General features: G+C 51.1%; 7 protein-coding genes across 10 annotated transcripts; 2 read left to right on the top strand and 5 right to left on the bottom strand.

Annotated features, from left to right (window-relative positions):
* Positions 1–272: 272 nt before the first annotated feature.
* Positions 273–2,989, bottom strand: PV10_08606 (allophanate hydrolase). Its single transcript, XM_016373645.1, has 3 exons — positions 1,434–2,989; positions 1,263–1,380; positions 273–1,192 (listed from the first exon to the last, which is right to left on the bottom strand). Exons 1-3 carry the CDS (start codon positions 2,685–2,687, stop codon positions 381–383), a joined length of 2,184 nt encoding a protein of 727 aa, XP_016220556.1. The 5' UTR covers positions 2,688–2,989; the 3' UTR covers positions 273–380.
* A 743-nt stretch (positions 2,990–3,732) lies between these two features.
* PV10_08607 (uncharacterized protein) lies at positions 3,733–5,693 on the top strand (the record flags this gene model as incomplete). The annotated part of the gene is made up of 5 exons (XM_016373646.1): positions 3,733–3,915; positions 3,976–3,984; positions 4,042–4,276; positions 4,330–4,481; positions 4,555–5,693. 5 exons carry the CDS (start codon positions 3,733–3,735, stop codon positions 5,662–5,664), a joined length of 1,689 nt encoding a protein of 562 aa, XP_016220557.1. The 3' UTR covers positions 5,665–5,693.
* PV10_08608 (uncharacterized protein) lies at positions 5,050–7,263 on the bottom strand. Its single transcript, XM_016373647.1, has one exon. The coding sequence runs from the start codon at positions 7,192–7,194 to the stop codon at positions 6,040–6,042; it is 1,155 nt and encodes a 384-aa protein (XP_016220558.1). The 5' UTR covers positions 7,195–7,263; the 3' UTR covers positions 5,050–6,039.
* A 321-nt stretch (positions 7,264–7,584) lies between these two features.
* PV10_08609 (uncharacterized protein) lies at positions 7,585–9,819 on the bottom strand. Its single transcript, XM_016373648.1, has one exon. It carries the CDS (start codon positions 9,112–9,114, stop codon positions 7,684–7,686), a length of 1,431 nt encoding a protein of 476 aa, XP_016220559.1. The 5' UTR covers positions 9,115–9,819; the 3' UTR covers positions 7,585–7,683.
* Positions 9,820–9,988: 169 nt separating this feature from the next.
* PV10_08610 lies at positions 9,989–12,932 on the bottom strand. Of its 3 annotated transcripts, XM_016373650.1 has the most exons (5): positions 12,539–12,932; positions 12,155–12,444; positions 12,032–12,098; positions 11,858–11,984; positions 9,989–11,802 (listed from the first exon to the last, which is right to left on the bottom strand). In XM_016373650.1, the coding sequence occupies exons 2-5, from the start codon at positions 12,233–12,235 to the stop codon at positions 10,203–10,205; spliced, it is 1,875 nt and encodes a 624-aa protein (XP_016220561.1). In that variant the 5' UTR covers positions 12,236–12,444; positions 12,539–12,932; the 3' UTR covers positions 9,989–10,202. The 3 variants fall into 3 exon arrangements, with proteins under 3 accessions (XP_016220561.1, XP_016220560.1, XP_016220562.1); XM_016373649.1 differs by having other exon boundaries at positions 12,155–12,932; XM_016373651.1 differs by lacking the exons at positions 12,155–12,444; positions 12,539–12,932 and having other exon boundaries at positions 12,032–12,120.
* Positions 12,933–13,191: 259 nt separating this feature from the next.
* Positions 13,192–15,329, bottom strand: PV10_08611 (uncharacterized protein). The gene has a single exon (XM_016373652.1). The coding sequence runs from the start codon at positions 14,906–14,908 to the stop codon at positions 13,547–13,549; it is 1,362 nt and encodes a 453-aa protein (XP_016220563.1). The 5' UTR covers positions 14,909–15,329; the 3' UTR covers positions 13,192–13,546.
* PV10_08612 lies at positions 15,296–18,161 on the top strand. Of its 2 annotated transcripts, XM_016373653.1 has the most exons (3): positions 15,296–16,459; positions 16,520–16,752; positions 16,828–18,161. In XM_016373653.1, exons 1-3 carry the CDS (start codon positions 16,370–16,372, stop codon positions 16,859–16,861), a joined length of 357 nt encoding a protein of 118 aa, XP_016220564.1. In that variant the 5' UTR covers positions 15,296–16,369; the 3' UTR covers positions 16,862–18,161. The 2 variants fall into 2 exon arrangements, with proteins under 2 accessions (XP_016220564.1, XP_016220565.1); XM_016373654.1 differs by having other exon boundaries at positions 16,520–18,161.
* The last annotated feature ends 313 nt before the right edge of the window (positions 18,162–18,474 follow it).

The raw sequence follows: 18,474 nt of genomic DNA on the forward strand, positions 1-18,474 counted from the left end.
GCAGCCAGACGTCGCCCAAAAGCCTGTCTGTAAATTAAACTGGATCGCCTGGTCGTAATAGGCTGGCAGCAGGAGAATTGATTGAGTAAGAAATAACATCCATAGGCTTGATGCTCAGTTAGTGTTTCCTTGGTAGAGATAAGAAAGCCACGCACGTGATTGGTGGGAAGGCGTGGAGGGGGATACGAGCTGAAGCACCGACCAACCACAGCGACATGTTCCTTCAGCTCATGAGAAGAGTCGATTGATAAAAGCCCATGGGGGCATGAATTTCGGATTGTAAATGCCACATTGTTGAAACTCGATGCACACCGATATTACAAACATCATATCACCTAGACTCCACTGAGTCAACAAGCCCTGACAACCAACAAGCCCTTTTACGACCCAACATGCGTCATTGCTTCTTGGAAATGACCCGCGATCGTTAGAACCTCGGCGTCGGTGCATCTTGCGCCTAGAAGTGTGATGCTGAATGGTAGTTGTTCCCCGTTCTCCCCGGTCTCGCTTGCATACATCCCCGCTGGTACTGCCACAGCACACATATCCAGAACGTTTCCAAAATGTGTAAAGGTGCCTAACTTGGCGTTGAGCCGGATGGGATCCGCCTGCATGGCTTCGATCGTTGGGTGCTCGGGTGCCGTGGGGACCACCAAGACATCTATTCCCAGTGTATTGGCAGAGGCAAATTGTGATGTCGCCTGTCGTTTGTACAACGCCTGGGCTTGAAGTTCACGGAACAACTGCACTGCAGAGCTCTGTCGTGAAACCACTTGTTCAAAGAGCTCTAGAATCACTGGATGCAGGTGTGCTCTGTTCTTGTCGAGGAAGTCATCCGGTAAGCTGGCAAGACGCTCAGACACGAATGTCCCAGCATACAGCAGGTCACCAGCCTTTTGAAACGGTGTCCAATCCACCGATGTCAAGACCCCTCCCATCTTCTGTAAACGGTTCACTGCTTCGTTGAACAGTTGTCGATATTTATGAGAGCAAACCTCTAAGACCTCGGGAGGTGGGATTCCAAACCTGAACGAGTTTCTTTGAGCCCCTATCGAGTTGACGTGTCGCTCCATGGGAAAGACATCTCTTGCATAGCGGTCGTTGGGGTCAAACTCTTCAGCCACTTGCCAGAGTGTCCTCGCATCTTGAACTGTTCTTGCCGAAAACGCTATGCAATCAAGGGATAGACATGCTAAGATAGGAAAGTCGTCAGTGAGCCAAGTCTGTTGTACTCCTGCTGCAACTCAACTAGGTTCTCTTACCTGGTGTAACGCCTTCAAATGAAACCAGTCCACGGGTAGGCTTGTACCCAACAATACCATTGAATCCAGCCGGCACACGCCCAGATCCTGCCGTGTCAGTTGCCACAGAGAATGTCGCCTGATGAAAGGTCAGTCTTTCATGGTCTCGTGAACACTAGGGGTATACTCTACCAAGTCTGCGCCGACACTCACACAGCTTCCACTGCTGCTTCCACCAGAGATATGCTTGTCGCTGAAAACAGAATGTGTGACGCCATATGGTGAACGACAGCCATTCAACCCGGTCGCCAGTTGGTCAAGGTTGACCTTTCCGAGATAGATTGCACCCTGAGCAATGACCTTGTCGTACACGACTGCCGATTTTGTGGCAACAAACGCCAGTGGAGGACAGGCCGTTGTTGTTTGGATTCCCTTGACATCAATCGAGTCTTTGACTGTAAATGGCACTCCAAACAGAGGAGGCAACGAGTTTCTGTCTGGGAAACGTGCCAGTAATTGTCTCACTGCTTCCATGACCGCGGTTCTAGACTCTCTTTTGATCCAGACTGCCGGATCCACTGCGTCATACTTTTCGATTCGATCAAATACCGCGTTTATCACTTCCAGAGGTGACACTCCTGAGCTGTAGGAAGCTTGCAGATCAGAAATTCCGAGATTGCCATCCCAAGTCGGCGGCGTCTGAGGTGGTGTACCCTCGCCTCCATAAGTTTTCTTCCAGGGCGAAAATGCTTCCAATACGGGTTGGAGATCAGCCACAAACCCGAACAAGCCCTGTGACCAATGAATCATATCCAACGAAGCGGTTTTGAACTCGGCATTGTACCCAGCGGTACTCTGGGTGATGCCGCAGCACTCGAATCCACGATCGTTGGCCTCCCTGATGGTGGTTGCGAAACAACACTCGGTCGTGACACCTGAGACCAGAAGATGGGTAATTCCTCGAGCCTTCAACTTGTGCAGAATGTCCGTGTTCCAGAAGGAGCCTTTTCCTGGCTTATCGATAACCACTTCTGCCGTCCGAGGTTGCAGTTCGTCCACAATGTCATGTCCGTATTCCCCACGGACCAGTAGCCGGCCCATCTCGCCCTTGTCGCCAATGACTTTGAGATGCTGGCTGTTACCAGGAGCAGCTGCCTGTCGGACTAATTTCGACGACGGACAGTCAGCCAGAGAAGGCACCTGACCCTCTCGTGTGTGAAAGATAGCCAGGCCGGCATCGCGTGACGCCTGTAGTAATTCTTTTGTTGGCGCAATCGATGCTTGAACTGCCTCCAAATTCCCTCCTTGAATCTCCCCAAATCCACCGGCCAAGATGAAGTCGCGTTGCATGTCAATGACAAGCAATGCAGTGGTGGCCAATGGAAATGTAAATGGATATGGCTTTGCCTCAATGGTGAGGAAGCCTCTTTTCGAATCAACACCCATAATGCCTTTCTCACTCGAGGATGAATTCTTTGATAGAAATTCCAGGTGATACTCTAGGACAGTGCGCAAATTCGCCCAAACAAGATGCAGAGGAACGAGTAGTGGTTTTTATGCGTGAGGCTTGCTCAGTGTCCAAATATACCACGCCCAAGGAGATGCGCACCAGCCGAATTGCCGAGTACGTAAACTCGAGCAATCTTGAAAGGTTCCCAAATTTCCAATCCAATCCGAACAATAGGTATCCATGGCCAAATCGTCCATCGACGCGGAGAGATGTCTTTTCTTCATACAATACGAGTGGGTGGCGGTCAAGTGTGGAGGTTATCGACGATAAGGGCCCCTACACCATAAGCTTCAATTCCTTTACGGGAAAACTGGGGCTCGTCTCGCCGTAAATTACCGTCTTGTAACGCCCACGGCGGCCGCGGCTGGACCTCAACGCCCCAAACTCTTACCTCTGGGCCGAAGGCCGTATGGTAAAACCAATACAGAATATCGCCCCTTATCAGAAGCCACAGCGCCGAAGGCCTGGCGCGGCGGCCGACGGCCAGACGCCAGTCCCGCCGCCTCTATCCACCGTCCAGATGACACTTTTTGTCTTTGATCGTCCTCTAGCATACCCCGGATTCCGAGATTGATCGTTCTTGATCTGCAGATATCAAGCGTGCGCCGCCGGACTAGATGCTTAGGGCCGGGGGCCCGTAGGTGCCGTGCCTATCTACCTGGATCCTCGTGGCATTTGTGGGCTATCTCAATCTCAATATCTTGGATGAGGAGAAAAGGCTAGGGTCTTTTCTTTCGAATATCGTCTATCTCACCAGTTGCCCTAGCCCTCACTCTTCCTCTCAGATCTCACGAGGTACTCCTCTGGAACCTGTCGAAATGTCTATATTGATCTTTGATCGCCCCATCAAAGCGTTCCAATTTTCGCCTCAGCATTCGAAGCAAGCAATCAATCAATCATCGCCTTCAGTTCTCAGTTCGCTTTGCCTTGGCTTCCTCCACTCACTACTCTTTGGCAACAAAACCCATTCATACTTTGACCATGGTGAACTTCTCAGCCGAACGCTTCTCCCCGAAGCGTCTTGCTCCCTCGCGGATCAAGGCCAAGGTCAAACCCCATCTCCATTGGCAAGTCCCCATGGAGACAGGTGTTTATCAGGACAGCCGCTGGTCCAATCCTGATCTTGACCCTATCAAACCTGAAGATCGTACTTGGGGCGCTGTGGTAAGTTGCTAGCGATATGTTGATCCTTGCTATGGCATTGCTGACCTGGGGCTTTGATAGGATTATTGGGTATGTCTTACTGGAAGCATCATATCATCCAGAGACCGTACTTAACCATTCTTCCAGGCATACTGGACCAGTGACATGCTTGCACCGCCTCTCACATCGACAGTGTCGTCAGTCATGAGTCTTGGTTTCACTGCTCGCGCGACCATCCCGATCGTTTTCTGCGGTTTCGCAATCTGTTCGGGGGCATTGACCTTGACTGGAAAGATGGGGGCAAGATATTCCATTCCTTTCCCTGTCCTGGTGCGTTCCATGTTTGGAATGTATGGCAGTTACCCTGTTATTGTCCTCAGAGGTGAGTGTCACAACCCTCTGGTCGAATGGATCCTGCTCACCATTGTCTTTTAGCTTTCGTCGCTGCCATGTGGACAGCGATTCTCTGTGTCCAAGCAGGTGATTTTCTCAACAATTGTTTGACTGCCATATGGCCCAGCTTCGCCAACTTCCCCAACCATCTACCCGAAAGTGCCGGTATCACGTCTGCTGGACTTCTGTGCTTTGTAAGTCGCTCTCGCTTCGCGCACCCAATCATCCACGACTTCTTCTCTTTATCGGTGCTGACCCCCGTCGCAGTTCCTGTACTGGATCGGCCAAACCATCCTCGCACTCATGCCGATCAAGAAACTGCGAATTTTGTTTCTCGTCAAAGGCGTGATTGTCCCTCCAACCTTCCTCGCTCTCTTCCTCTGGGGCGCCATCGTCACCCACGGAGGCGGACCACTAGTCACCGGCCACGCCGAGATGACCTCCTCGTTCATGAACACTGCATACTCCGCCCTCACCGGCTTGAACGTCATCATCGGACTATTCAGCAGCATGGCAGTCAACTTCCCTGATTTCAGTCGATTCTCCAAGAACAACCTAGCTGGATACAATCAATTCTTTGCCCTCCCCATCATTGGAACCCTCGGATCACTATGTCCCATCTTCGTCACTTCAGCACACAGTTATCTCCACGGAGGAGAGTTCCTTTGGTACATGCCCGCGATCTTCGCTCAGTTTGATTCACGGGCAGCCAAGTTCTTCGCCTCGGCGAGTTTCATGCTCGCCATCATCGGCAACCAAATCGCCGCGGGCACGTATCCGTTCTCGAACGATATTTCGGGCTTGTCGCCGAAATACCTCAATATTTTCCGTGCGACGTTGATCATTTCCATCTTTTGTGTGGTTTCCAATCCATGGCAAATCATTCGAAATGCCAGTGGGTTGTTGGCTTTCTTGTCCGGGTATAGTATGTTCATGGGTGCCATCTGTGGCGTCATGTGCTGTCAGTACTATATCATTCTCAAGAAGAAGCTCAACATCCACGAGTTGTACAACGGACATGGCATCTACTCGTACTGGCATGGTTTCAACTGGCGGGCCTTTGCGGCCTTTGCGGTGGCGGTTGGTCCGTTGTTGCCTGGCTTTGCAAAGAGTATTGACGACGATCTCAATGTCGGTGGTGCCTGGAAGATCTATACCTTCTCCTGCATCTATGGCTTCACCACTAGTGGACTGACGTATTTCCTTATTTGTCGATTTATCTCTGATGTCGGTGTGGCTAAGATCGAAGAGGCTGTGTATCCTCCGTCAAAGACTCAGACGACTGATGTCGAAGTCGGGGTTGGTGATTCTGACGAAGGTTCGTTCGATGAGAAGACTGGTGACGTCGAGGTCAAGGTTGGAGCAAAGGCTATGTAGTAGAGATTTGAGTACAGAGCGAGATGGGGAACACACAATGAATGTCTGACTTGATGATTATGTGCCGTAGAGTCTCTGATATTTTAAAGCCAACGGCAGACAGATGGCGTGACTAAAACAACCAAGTGAGTGTAGTAGGATGGAATGTATTGACGCGAAAATCTAGTGGTCTCAACTCAGTAAACCGTGTGACCGAGAAATTTGCTCATGGACCTCTCTTCTCTCGAACTCGTCGAAAATTCAGCATAACAAAGCAACAATGTCGTGATTCATGACCATATCTCATAAAATCCTTCCTAAAAAAGATCAAAACTCCCAGAGATGCAATGATATGATTGCAATCCGCAGCAATTGTTCGTTCGACACTCGAATCTATCAGTAGTATTCTTTGGTCTTTCTCGTGACGGTTTCATAATCGGAGTATTGAGACCGTTCATCGTCCTGGCGGCGGCTGCTATGGTGATGTCGTCTTTTGCGGTCGCGGTCACGGTCACGGTCATCCGGTGGAGGGTAGAGCGGCCGAGGCTCCTCGTGATCATACTGTCTCATGGTTCGTTCCGTATATTCGTAACGATCGTCCTCGTAATCTTCCTCGGCCAGCCGAGGGTCACTGCCTCTAGGACCGCGAGGTCGTCTGGATCTCGATACCGATCGTTCTCGTTCTCGTTCTCGTTCTCGTTCTCGTTCTCGGTCTGGACCTCTTCGCCGCTCATAATAATCCTCTTCGTCTTCCTCGTCTCGATACGCATGCAGATGACGGCCAGTGACATGGGCCTCGGCACCAGGCCGCTCGTGGCGGCCTTCACTAGCGTCATGTCGGTCGACCTGGTCTTGGAAGAATCCTACGCCATGACCTCGTCGCCTTTTCCATTCCTCTGGAGGTGAATCATTGCGGCCACGCATGGCGCTCCGCATTCTGGATGGCGTGACGGTTGGCGCCGCGGCGGGTACGATCTCGTGATGGCGATCACGAGCGTCAACCTCCTCCATGATCTGCACGTCTTTGTAGTCGGCGTGTCGGATGGCTCGACCGGGTCGGTCGCCACCTCGTGGACTATCATAGATGACTATTTGGTCACGCGAGGATCGAGACGAGGGTCCCTCGTCCAGATAGTAGCGACCTCGGTCATCATAGCCACGGGCCGCGTCAGCGTCAATGACATAGCATCCGTCGCTCCTTCTCTGGGGCCGCAACACCTCGAATTCGGCTCTTGGGTCCATCGGTCCGATCACCATGGCATTTGCATTTGAGCGTTTGACATATGCATCTGCATTTCTGTCTCGTCCGACCTCGTATTGAGTCTTTGTTGTCAAGGCCCCCGCATATGGTCGTGGTTCTGGTGGGCGAAAGTCTCGGTCATCGTCTCGTGGCTGACGGCGATATGGTCTTTCATAGCCACGACTAGGTTCCATATCGTAATCATGCTCACGTGGGCGTCTTCGTGGGGCGTAGTCATCGATCAGCTCTGGCCCGCCGCGACCTCGGTCAGAGTAGACGACCCTGTAGTCACGATCATCTCGAAAAGACATGACAGTTGGACAATGGTCGATTTGACGTGTGAGGGCGGCACCACAACACGGCGGAGGTTTAGAGTTTCCAAAAGCGCGCTGCGGCTCTCAAAAAGCCTACCTTTGGCTGAAGGCTGGGAGGTTTGAATCTTTGTTCACCCAGAGTTTTGTCACATGTTTGTGTTTCACATGCATGCAGCTGCACGTGACGATTTAGTATCAGAATCACTCCATGTCGCGGAATCGGAAGAACTTGCATTGACTGACGTCATCTTGCAGATTTCTTTTGCGAACTAAAGGAAGGAGCGACTGACGAGAGGATGAGAGTGAGTGAGTGAGGAAGTTGCGTCGAGTGCTATATGGGCAGGCGGTGTTGAGTGGAGCAATATAATCACGGGAAGATCTTACAAAGGGAAGCTCATTAGTATGTTTGCTTGGCTTTTCTACAGACTGTTTGACTGTTCGTTTTCGGCGCTCTCGGACGAAGAGTCAATGAATCCATCGACACTCTTAGCATGGCACATCCCTCAGAAAACGACCGATAAATTGAAGAGTGGCAACATCAGTGCTTAAAGGGTCGGATTTCGTGCGGCTAAGTCCGAGCATATCCGTCCCGCTCATCTTCAAAGCCTCTTGCTCCTCACTGGTGGCAAGGACTGTAATTGGAGTTTCAGTGGCCACTGAGTGAGCTTCTCCTGCACATACTAGATTGATCTTCCAGTGTAGTCGGTATTCCAAGGAGATGTTGTAGGTGGAGAAGGAAGGATGCATCTGTCGTTTGAATGACACAGGAGGATTGTCCATGGTCGAAGTGGCGGAACAGCCCAAGTAGATAGAGAACAATCGACCAAGATGCAAGGCATCAGGAGACCCCAGAGGTGTGACTGGGGTGTTGAGTCGGCCGTACCGGTCGCGCCTTTGGGGTGTGAAGTAGGCCTCACTGACCCCATAGTCGACAGGGACAACTGTAGGTTCGGATTTACCACTGAAGTGAAAGACAAATGAGTCGCTCTTGGATAATGACGACTCCCACACTGTTCCTGGGCATCGGATGTTGAACTCGCTTGAGAGTTTGAGTTCCATCGATGTCACCTCAACGGGAGGAAGAGCTCCAATATTTCCATCGCGGCATATGGTGGTGTTTTGTCCGCCAAGGTCAGGAACTAGAAAGATCTTCATGGGAAATGGTTCAGGGTGCTCAAGCTGAATGACCCGTGGATACTCAACTTTGACATAGTATAGATAGCGTGGCCGTCGAGACAAAGCTGACATGGCAGTTGATTTGGGATCTCGGTTCGCGGGTCGAGGTACGAGGTTGGAGGTTTTGATTACTTGCATGAATGCTCGTGTGTGCATCTGAAAGTCCATGATAGGTGTGAAAATTGAGGGCTGACGGACGTAAAGAGGTATTTCGGCGATGCGATCGTCCATCTGCGCCACGAGAACATACTCAATCACACCCTCGATGTTGGTCCATGTCATGGGTGACTCGTGGTAGAGATAGACACTCGATGGCAAGTCGTCGCTTGCAACATCCCTTTCCGGGCCACTTGCACTCTCGAGTGTCGCCTTATAGGAAACCCCAGGTGGGAACTCGTCACCTCGAGCACCGAATCCTGGTTTGGGGTTTCTGGGAATAGTGATAGAGAATGGCCAGTGAGGTGTGGAAGTGGTGGATTTCATCTCCAGGGTCTGTTGCTCCTCGAAGAAGACCGCATTTCCTCTAGAAACCACCTTGGTGGCTTTCCGCTGTACGATCCTTTCTGACTTTGCGCGACCGAAGAGCCTGATCTTGACCTTGGTCGTTGGGTCATGCTGAGATTGGGAATCAGACACAATCACATGGCCAGACAGAGTGTCTCCCGGGAAAAAGGTGGATCTTTGCTTATAGATCTTGACGAATATCCCCTCCTCGTTGTTTCGAAGGATTGTCCTCGGCATTTTGATAGACTCGCTCGTGGCTTTGAGTCTGAGATACGGAGAGATTGTATGGACCGGAGAGCATGATGAAGAAAGATGTCTGCACTGTAGGCTTGATTTATCCCATAAACACACTCTTGCCCGGATTCATCGTCACATCTTTTAGGCGATGCACAATATGGTGGCTCGCTGAAAGGGCATGCGTCGTAAGAGAGGTGCTTGGGCATTGGACTCCAAGGCTGGGCGACGTTTTGCGCGTGACCGAGGATGCCTTGGCCTCTGGGGACATAGGACAACACTGAAGCAAATAAACCCTGCTCCGAAAGCCGCGGAGCGCCTAAAGTCCATAGAGGCATTAGCGGGGACAGACAGACATGGCCGTGCGTGCCATGCTACCATCCACGCACGCCACCCAAGTGTCAGCTCCTCGGGGCCAAGCCTCCATATCTCGGCGACTTCGACAGTGATTCTTGTTGGGATTGCTTAGGTGTGTCTTGGGCAACTCTGCTGTAGCATGTACTTGTTAGCATTTGGAACACTAGTTGGGGTACTTTGCCTGCGGACGGTGACGGGCTGTGCAGATCATCGGGCGGGAACAGCATGCGTTGTTGGTCTGTTCCGCCTCTGGGCGTCCGCTTCTTCAGGGCAAGTGTTTCCAAGCCCCAGCATTCGTTGATTCTTGTTTTTTGCCTTGTCTGCGGGTCTCCTATGCATTGGATGTCGTGGGAGTGCCAGTGCTGAGGGAAAAGTCGATGCCTTGATGCCTCGACGACGTTCGCAGCGCGTTGCCTCCGCTGTACTTCTACGGTGGGTTATCTCGAATCATCCCCTTGCACTCAATGAACCTCGCGCTCGACCAAGACAGGCTTCATCCATATATAAAACTATGATCAACGTGCTTGTCAATGCTATAAAGATGATATCAATCGTGATGCATGCATTTTTCCGGGAGCATAAACAATGGCCGGCTCCCCATGCAACCCTATGCTATGTTGTTCCAAATCACCCTCTCTAGTCTTCCAACGAGAGGCTTCCCACATGATATACTGACCATACTATGTACGACGATAGAGTATGCAACAGACACCCCTACTGCCGAGTACGACCTTTCAAACCTCGTCTCTTTTTCTCGGCTCCTCAACACCCTTCCAAGCACCATGACGGTCTTGATGAGAAAAGCCATGATACCCTCTCTTCTGATGCTTGGCCGAATGTGAAGTATGGCCCTTCATAAAGTCAACCATGCGCTTGGCCAGATCTCTCTTCCTGAGGCCTTCATCAACCGGTATATGCGGATTGGCGGCTTCCCAGGCCTTGTATGCATCACAGGTTGCCTTGACGCTGCTTGGGACTTCGATCTTGGCTATTTCGGCCGGTCGTTCCATGAGCATGATACTCATGCCTGCGGAAAGATGCCAGGCAATGTGGCAGTGAAAAGGCCATACACCGGGGTTGTCCTGCTCATATTGGATCACAATATAATTGGTCGTTCCCTGGCCTCGATCCGCCCCTGCGTGGGACATTTGCACGTCGCGGCGTTGCGGGTTCGAAGGGTTGACCACCACACCGTCCCACGTTCCTGTCCCTTCAGCCAGCACTTGGAAATCATGTCCATGGATATGCATCGGGTGTGGCGCAGGCAGAGTGTTGATAACGATGATTCGGACCACCTCATGGGTGTCTGTGAGGTAAACGTTTCGTGAGGGCGGGAGGGGGATGCCAGCGATAGCCTCAAAGAGATTCGGGGTGTCCAAGTCCCCCTCGTAGGTGATGTCGTTAAACGTCCAACGGAAGATGCCTTTTTCGTCAGGTGCACCGCCAATGGTCAAGGTAATCGTCATATCAGGCTCAGCCGCTGGCATGACATACTGGGGCACGGTCTGTGAAAGAGGGTCGTTTTGGCAGAAGGGGTTCTCAGGTGCTTGCTTGCCTTGGCTAGTGGGAGGAGTAGATGGGTCGGTTCCTTTGTAATAGATGATTCCCCGGCCGTCAGAGCCATTGGTGTCCCCACAAGGACTGTTGAAGGCACGAAGCCAAAACGAGCCGCTTCCCGCACTAGCCGTGAAGACGACGTCGACTCTTTGTCCCACGCCAATAGTGACAAAATCGGTATCGTACGGTTGGATAGGCACCATGTCATTCGCAATCACAGTAAAGGTATGTCCATCAAGCGAAATGGTTTCGAAAGCAGTTGCACCGGTGTTGATGAAACGCGCGCGATACGTCTTGCCCGGTTCAATTTCCCATGAAGCATATGGGTTGACCGTGCATGGGGCACCACTTGTGACATTTTCACAGGGGAATTGGCCCTTTCCACCGACAAGGTTGGAGTCTGAGACTGGACGGAAAGGAGGACCGTTGGTCGGCTGCATGACAAGGTCAACGATATGTTCGTAGCTATCATGGTACCAGTCTGACACCAAGATAGGACCGAGATCCTCATCATAGGGGACGTCGTTGGGTCCATGAATGACCATGGGCCCATATACCCCAGAAACGTACTGAGCAGAGTAATGAGCATGGTACCAGGTGGACCCGTGCTCATCAGCTCGGAATCGATACGTCAGGTTTCCGCCAGGGACAATGGGGCACTGAGATACACTGGAAACACCATCCATATATGGAGTTCCGGGTTGGTTGAGACCGTGCCAGTGCAACATGGTCAAGTCCTCAGGCCCAGTAATTTCATTGTGGACGTTGACCTCGATCCTGAATGATGGTTTAGCTCAACTGATGATTGTACTCCATGTGGTAGGCAGCCTACCAGTCGCCCCAATTTGCTTCAATCAATGGTCCAGGAAATTGTCCATTAATGACGATCATTGACTGTTGTACACCATCAGGGGCAAAGGAGCCCCTAGCGACGGTGAAATCATAATATCTGGTCACACCTGGGGAGTGGTTAGGACAGTCGGCCACGTGGAGAACAGACACTCACCTGTATCTGGGAAATCAGCAGGATGTGTGTTCGAGGCCTTTCTGTCACCCCATGGACAATCGCCACCCTACGTCGAGCGCCGTCGTTAGCCTCTGCACAAAAGTCCTGCGGTGTGCAACTTACTCCAACCCATTTACCAAGATGGGCAAGGGCACCGTGAGCAAATACTGTGCTCAGTATGGCAGACACCAGAGCTGCCCTCATGTTGAATCAACAGACGTAGCAAGAGAGAAAGTTGTAGTAGTTACACGAAAGCATGGTCTACCTGCTGACCCCGCCCTTCCAATGGCCTTTATAATGCTAGGGTCGAGGCTGACAGTGTCGTTGTTCTGAGCTGATCCACAAATCTGATGGCGCACCTTTGGAGAGAGGGTATGCAGTAAGCTGTACTAAAATCGTGGCAGAGGGAAGCCCTGTACTTGGCGATTAGTCGATGGAAGAACAGGAACGGAAGAGAGGCTGAAGCAAGCCATGACTTGTTGTGAATGGTGGGTGTTGTGGTCTTACCCATGTGTATTTTTGGTAGCCCCTCTGGGGCTGGACCGAGTGTGGTCTGGCTCGAGGTTAAAATCATTGAGCGTGAGCCACCACCGCCTGTGTGAGGCGGCTAGTTGTCCAGACCCCATGGTCGAAGCTTTGCTGACTGGTCAATGGTCACCAATGAATGGGGCATTTTACGGAGAACATGACTTGTCGAAAGAAAACGGAAAACGGATGAACGTGTGAAGAGGGTAGAGGGACGTGCAATGACAAGCTGTGGAGAAGCTTTGCGCCTGGCGTGTTTGGACATAAGCGACAAGAGGAAAGAGCGGTCGGTAGAGGGGAGTCCTGTAAGTCACTGGTTGCCTAACAAATCGTGTGATTGAAACACGCAGTCACAACAAGCCTTGGGGGAAAGAAGCCACAAATTCAGGATGTTGACAGGCACTGACAGGCACTGACAGGCACTAAGTACCGCGTACTTGGACACTGGGGCCGCTGGTTGAGCGGGAGATAAGCATATGGCTTACGCCCGGACCATGTACAGTTTATAGGCCTCGGGGCTGCAGGCCGAGGGGCTTGTCGCGGCGGTCTCCTGCCGATCTGACGGGCAGCCAAACACTCCCAATCCGACTAGGCCTGATGCTGCGGCGGCACTGGGAGCAAGTATGAGGATCATGGTCTGTACTGTAACAGTCGCCTGCCTAACTTGGCCATAGATATAAATAACTGCTCGGTGGACTAAAGGAAGTAAAGGGACCAAGTAAATACTTGGGGACAGTCTGGGGCGCCTCGATACCTAATGCTCGGGGTACCTGCCCAAGGTCGCTGGGTGTCTGTGTCCCTCCCCTACGTACACATGTAAATTTATGGAGGCTGAAAACTGCTACCCCCAGTCGAGATTCCAAGTTCACAGTCTTGCATTACCTAGATACCAAACTCATACTGTACAACGCTTCAAGCCAGTTTTATACGGGGCTGGACTGTGATGCCGGTGTTATACCTCCTTGCTATGCTGTACGCCCATTCTATAGTCTAGACCCATGCTCGGGGATTTCGGAGGACTTCCATGACCTCCTTTTCTTTTTCATACTGTTCATCTGTTTCTGAGTCTTCCACCACTCCAGTTCCACAGACTGGGTGCATGTACTCCCAGCGGGCTGTCAAAGGAAGACTCATGAGAATGCTCTCTACCCGTGCAGCAGGAGTTCGAAGCCCAAAACTAGTGCCACGATCATTGATCAGATTGAATTCCACATAGCGGCCCCGCCGGATCTGCTGCCATTCTTTTTGTTGAGGCAAGAAAGGCATGTCTTTTCGTCTCTTGATGATAGGTAGGTAGGCAGGTAAGAAGGACTCTAAGCCACTCGCAACAAACTGGAATAGATCTTCTTGCGCATTCTTGGAATTTGGCTGAGTTAGACTGTCCAGGTCATCGAAAAAGATGCCACCAATGCCCCGAGATTCATTTCGGTGTGGGATCCGGAAATATTGATCACACCAATCCTTGAAACGAGGATAGTAATCCTTGTCATGCTTGTCGCAGGCCGCCTTGAGGGTTTTGTGGAAGTGTTTGGCATCCTCCTCGAATAAGTAGCATGGTGTCAGATCGGTTCCACCTCCAAACCACCAATTCTGGGGTGCCGTGCCGGTGGCATTGACAGGATCTCGAGGATCTGACGTTTCAAAATATCGATAGTTGAGGTGGACAGTCGGGGCCATAGGATTGTGAGGATGTAGGACGAGAGAGAGACCAGCAGCGAAGAAATTGAGTTTTTCCACATCCGAAGCAACAAAAGATTTGTGGTCCGATCGCATCTTTTCAATGGCCGAACGTGGCAATTCGCCATAGACAACGCTGACGTTGACGCCAGCCTTTTCAAACACATTGCCATCCTGTAAAACACACGAAATCCCTCCGCCCCCGGCTGGGCGGTTCCATTCGTCGCGCTGGAACTTTTTGCCATCAATGTTCTCGAGTGCAAACACAATTCGATTCTGGTGCTCCTTGATTAAAGCTTCCATCCGCAACCGCATTGGCGACTTGCGTGTAATGTTTGTCTTTTGCTTGGTGATCTCATCCACCTCGGCCAGAGAGGTGGGCTGGATTGGAGGGGAGTCATTGGCGGTGGGGGTGCCAGTAGCCATATTGTACACCAGAATGCTTACGAATAAAACTCCAAGTGATATTCGTAGGTAGGGTCTTTTCATACGCACCCGCTGCCGGGACAGGGGATCTGACTGGGTGCCGCGAGGTATTGAGGTCGAAAAGGCAGATCGGGGAATGGGAGCAAAAAAGCTAGAGGAGGGGCATCGGATGGGACGAGCGAGACATGGCGTCCCTCCAGAGGATCTGAGGGCTCTTAATGAGGCTGGTACTGATTTGGTGAGCGACATTTTCAAATCTGTCAACACGACCTGGGTTCGACTAGTGAGAAAAATGGACCAATTGGTGATACATTTCAGTAATGCAAGGGCGAGAATCAAAGTCGCATGATTCTATTCATGACCGTAGAGCTGCATACAAGGTTGAGATGGAAAAATGAATGGTCTTGTGCCGAGATCCACCAGAAACGGTGTCATGAGTCTTGACGCAGGAACTTCTGGGGAAATCTGAAGAATTGGAGCTGCACCGTCGATATCGACGCTGCGGTGGTTGCTCCTCATCTCCACCAACACGTGATCGTTACAGTGGTGGTGTCCGTCAGTCACACCACGCCCATCTTTCCTACAAGATGATCTCTTTTGGCCACATTCCCATTCGACAAGAAAAGAATGTCATAAATTTAGTCGAGGATTGCCACCAGCAACCGGCAAGTTCGACGGGCATGTTCGGTAAATCAATCAAGCTGTCTTGACGACAAGATCTATCCAATTACCCACGAGTCATTTTCAGTCATGGCTGGAACAAGTCCATACCTTCAATGACTCATTTCTGGTTGGTGGGAGCAGAAGGAGCTGTGAGTCTTGACAAAGACCAATCATAAAGGGCGTTGACAATCAGGCTGCCAGGAACAGGTCGGGTGATGCATCCAGTGATGGTGACCGCTGACTGGTGCAATCAACTGGGAGTCAGAGCTCAATGAATGATGATCCCGTGACCTGGATTGTCGTCACTGTGGCCGTTTGCATCACAGGAGTGCGGGGTTGTGGCCTCCAACCTGACAGCTGCTGCACCTACTTAGCACCAGTACCTTATGCCTACCTACAGTACCTAGGTACCTAGATACGTTGTTGGCAATCGGAGGTGCGGTGTGTCATTAATCATCCAGCACTTGTCTGCCTGCACCAGAATAAAACAGGCAACCTTGGGACACTCTTTGCGCCAGAACCAGCGCAGATAAAAGGCACATTGTATCCATTGCCCAATTGATTAATTGACACAGTGTGTTATATTATTCATCAATCCCCCCGCTGACCTCGAAGGTTCGACAGCACGATCACACTGTCCAATTCTGATTCGCTCCGGATTGTGAACAGGTCGAGAGTTGGTGAACAGTGCGACGTTTGGTTACTTGCCACACTTGCCTGCTGCGCCCGAGGCCTGCCACCTGCCACACTGGTTCACTGCACCTGCCACCCCCAGGCCTACCACGCGGCCCAGTGCCTAGCACCTTCCTTCACCACTTTGCCGCCGCAGCCTAATCACGACTTCCTACCAGTTACACGTCCATCCCTCATCCCTCATCCTTCATTCCCTCACCGACCAACCTCCCCTCCATCCATCTACCACTCCATCATCCTTTGCAATCCCCACATCCTCAATTCAACTTGTCATCGACAACAACCACTCATCGCCAGATCGTACACCATCCCCAACTTCATCCTCGAAACTCCCGATCTCTCGCGTCATTCATCATGCGTTCCAAGTTCAAGGACGAGCACCCTTTTGAGAAGCGCAAGGCAGAAGCCGAACGCATTCGTCAAAAGTATGCCGATCGCATCCCTGTAAGAACCATCCACACCACAACTCTCATCTCCCACACGCACATACTGATTCCTGTCTAGGTCATCTGCGAAAAGGTCGAGAAATCTGACATCGCTACCATCGATAAGAAGAAATACCTCGTCCCGGCCGACCTCACGGTTGGCCAATTCGTATATGTTATTCGCAAACGAATAAAGCTCAGCCCTGAAAAAGCCATCTTCATCTTCGTCGATGAAGTCTTACCCCCCACTGCAGCCCTCATGAGCAGCATCTATGAGGAACACAAGGACGAGGACGGTTTCTTGTACATCACGTACGTTCGATTCCCCTGACCCCATAACCCCACACACATAGCTCTTTTTGTCTTGACATGCTGACTGTTTCATAGGTACTCTGGAGAAAACACCTTCGGACGATCCTGAGAAATCTGCACCACTTTTGACAACTCGTGGCTGGCCAAAACAGCCGAGATGTAGGTGTGCCGCTTCAACCAGTGAGGTTGATGATCTGACGGGTTCATATCTTGGTTTACAATCGTCTTTCCCCGGTGCAGGGCATTGAGCATCATGATACGTGGTATGGTCGCGGGAGCAAGATGTAGCCCCAGTGCAAGAACGAGGCATCCAAGACATCACACCGTGGAGGAGGTTTCGAGATGCTGATACTGTTTGTATGAGAGCCTAACCATTGAACAAATCATATGCTTTCCTCCTCGTTCCAAAACATGATGTGTCCCGTCGGCAGCATGACTTATGCCGGTCTTGACAAACAGGTATGAGATCTGATGAGCAATGTTTATTGTTCACGCGTGTGGACGTCTGACACACAGGAGGCAAGAATGGGACACATATTTACTCAAACAGTCCAGTCTGGGCTCGACTTGATCTCTATGGCATCCAAGAATAGGTAGGACGGGAGACGACAGGCCAAGCAGCAACTCCTCCCCTCTATCAGAGTCATACCCGGAAGTCAACCTCAAGTCTAGGCGAATTGAGGACCCACACAACGACGCGGTCACAGAGTCTTCGAGTAAATGTTACCCTTGTGACTCGCCTCGAAGAGCCGAATCGCATCCATACCCATGATAAATGTGATACTTCCACAGTTGACTGCAACTCTGATTTAACGCCATGTTCTTTTCGAGGGACTGTGATGGAATGTGTGCTCAAACAATCGTGAACCTAGACATGCATCCGACCGCTGCCGTTTAGGTCAGTGGATCTGGGAGCAGTGTAAAACAATGCGGGTTCGAGCTGATTTCTGAGTCCCATATCTGCTTTCTACAAAGGCCGAGTTGATAACGATGGTTACAGATTCTCATTATGAGCAAGCATCCAGGGCAATTTACATGGCACTTTGTGAGGTCACGACCAGATTGGTAATGAACGTGTCATTTATTAGTTTTGAGAAGAAACTCGTGACAGTGGAAAAAGCAGTGCATTCCAATCAGGCGTTCTTTATTACTTTCACAGGATAGCATAGCGTTCATCCTCCACTTGCTTTGGCTGCCAAGGTTCAGGCCGCATGAGGTCCGCCGTGGCATCTTGTTTTGGTATCGACTTGAAGATATCCCAACGCGCTTGTGGCGACATGAATCATACATTATGCGCCAATCGTCCACAACTACTTGCCCAGGAGAGCGAATGCCGGATTTTCATGATCGACCAAGGACGTTCGGTTCCGCTCGAGGCAGATGCAGGTGAAGTTGAAGGTGAACGTGCGCTCTATCATGATGTTACTCTCCCGTGTCTCCCTCCCTTCAAAGAAGAATCCGCTCAGGGATTGGCACTGGCACCTTCCTCGTGGGGTCCTCGCGAGATATGCACATCGTTCAGGAAGGAGCAATGCTCGCTCTCGTACTCTCTCGTAGCTGCCCAATTACTAACGTCCTTGGTATCAAGGCCTTCCACCTCAACATTCGATGTTTTAAGAGCACAAAGCCCAGTCGTCGAACGGAGCTCTCGTCTTGTCTGGCTGTATGATCTGGGTACATATCATCAACCCCTACACTTTCGTTACTGCATCCTCACCTATC

The sequence above is a fragment of the Exophiala mesophila genome (genome assembly GCF_000836275.1).
Source record: "Exophiala mesophila strain CBS 40295 unplaced genomic scaffold supercont1.6, whole genome shotgun sequence".
In the NCBI taxonomy this organism is placed as follows: Eukaryota; Fungi; Ascomycota; class Eurotiomycetes; order Chaetothyriales; family Herpotrichiellaceae; genus Exophiala; species Exophiala mesophila.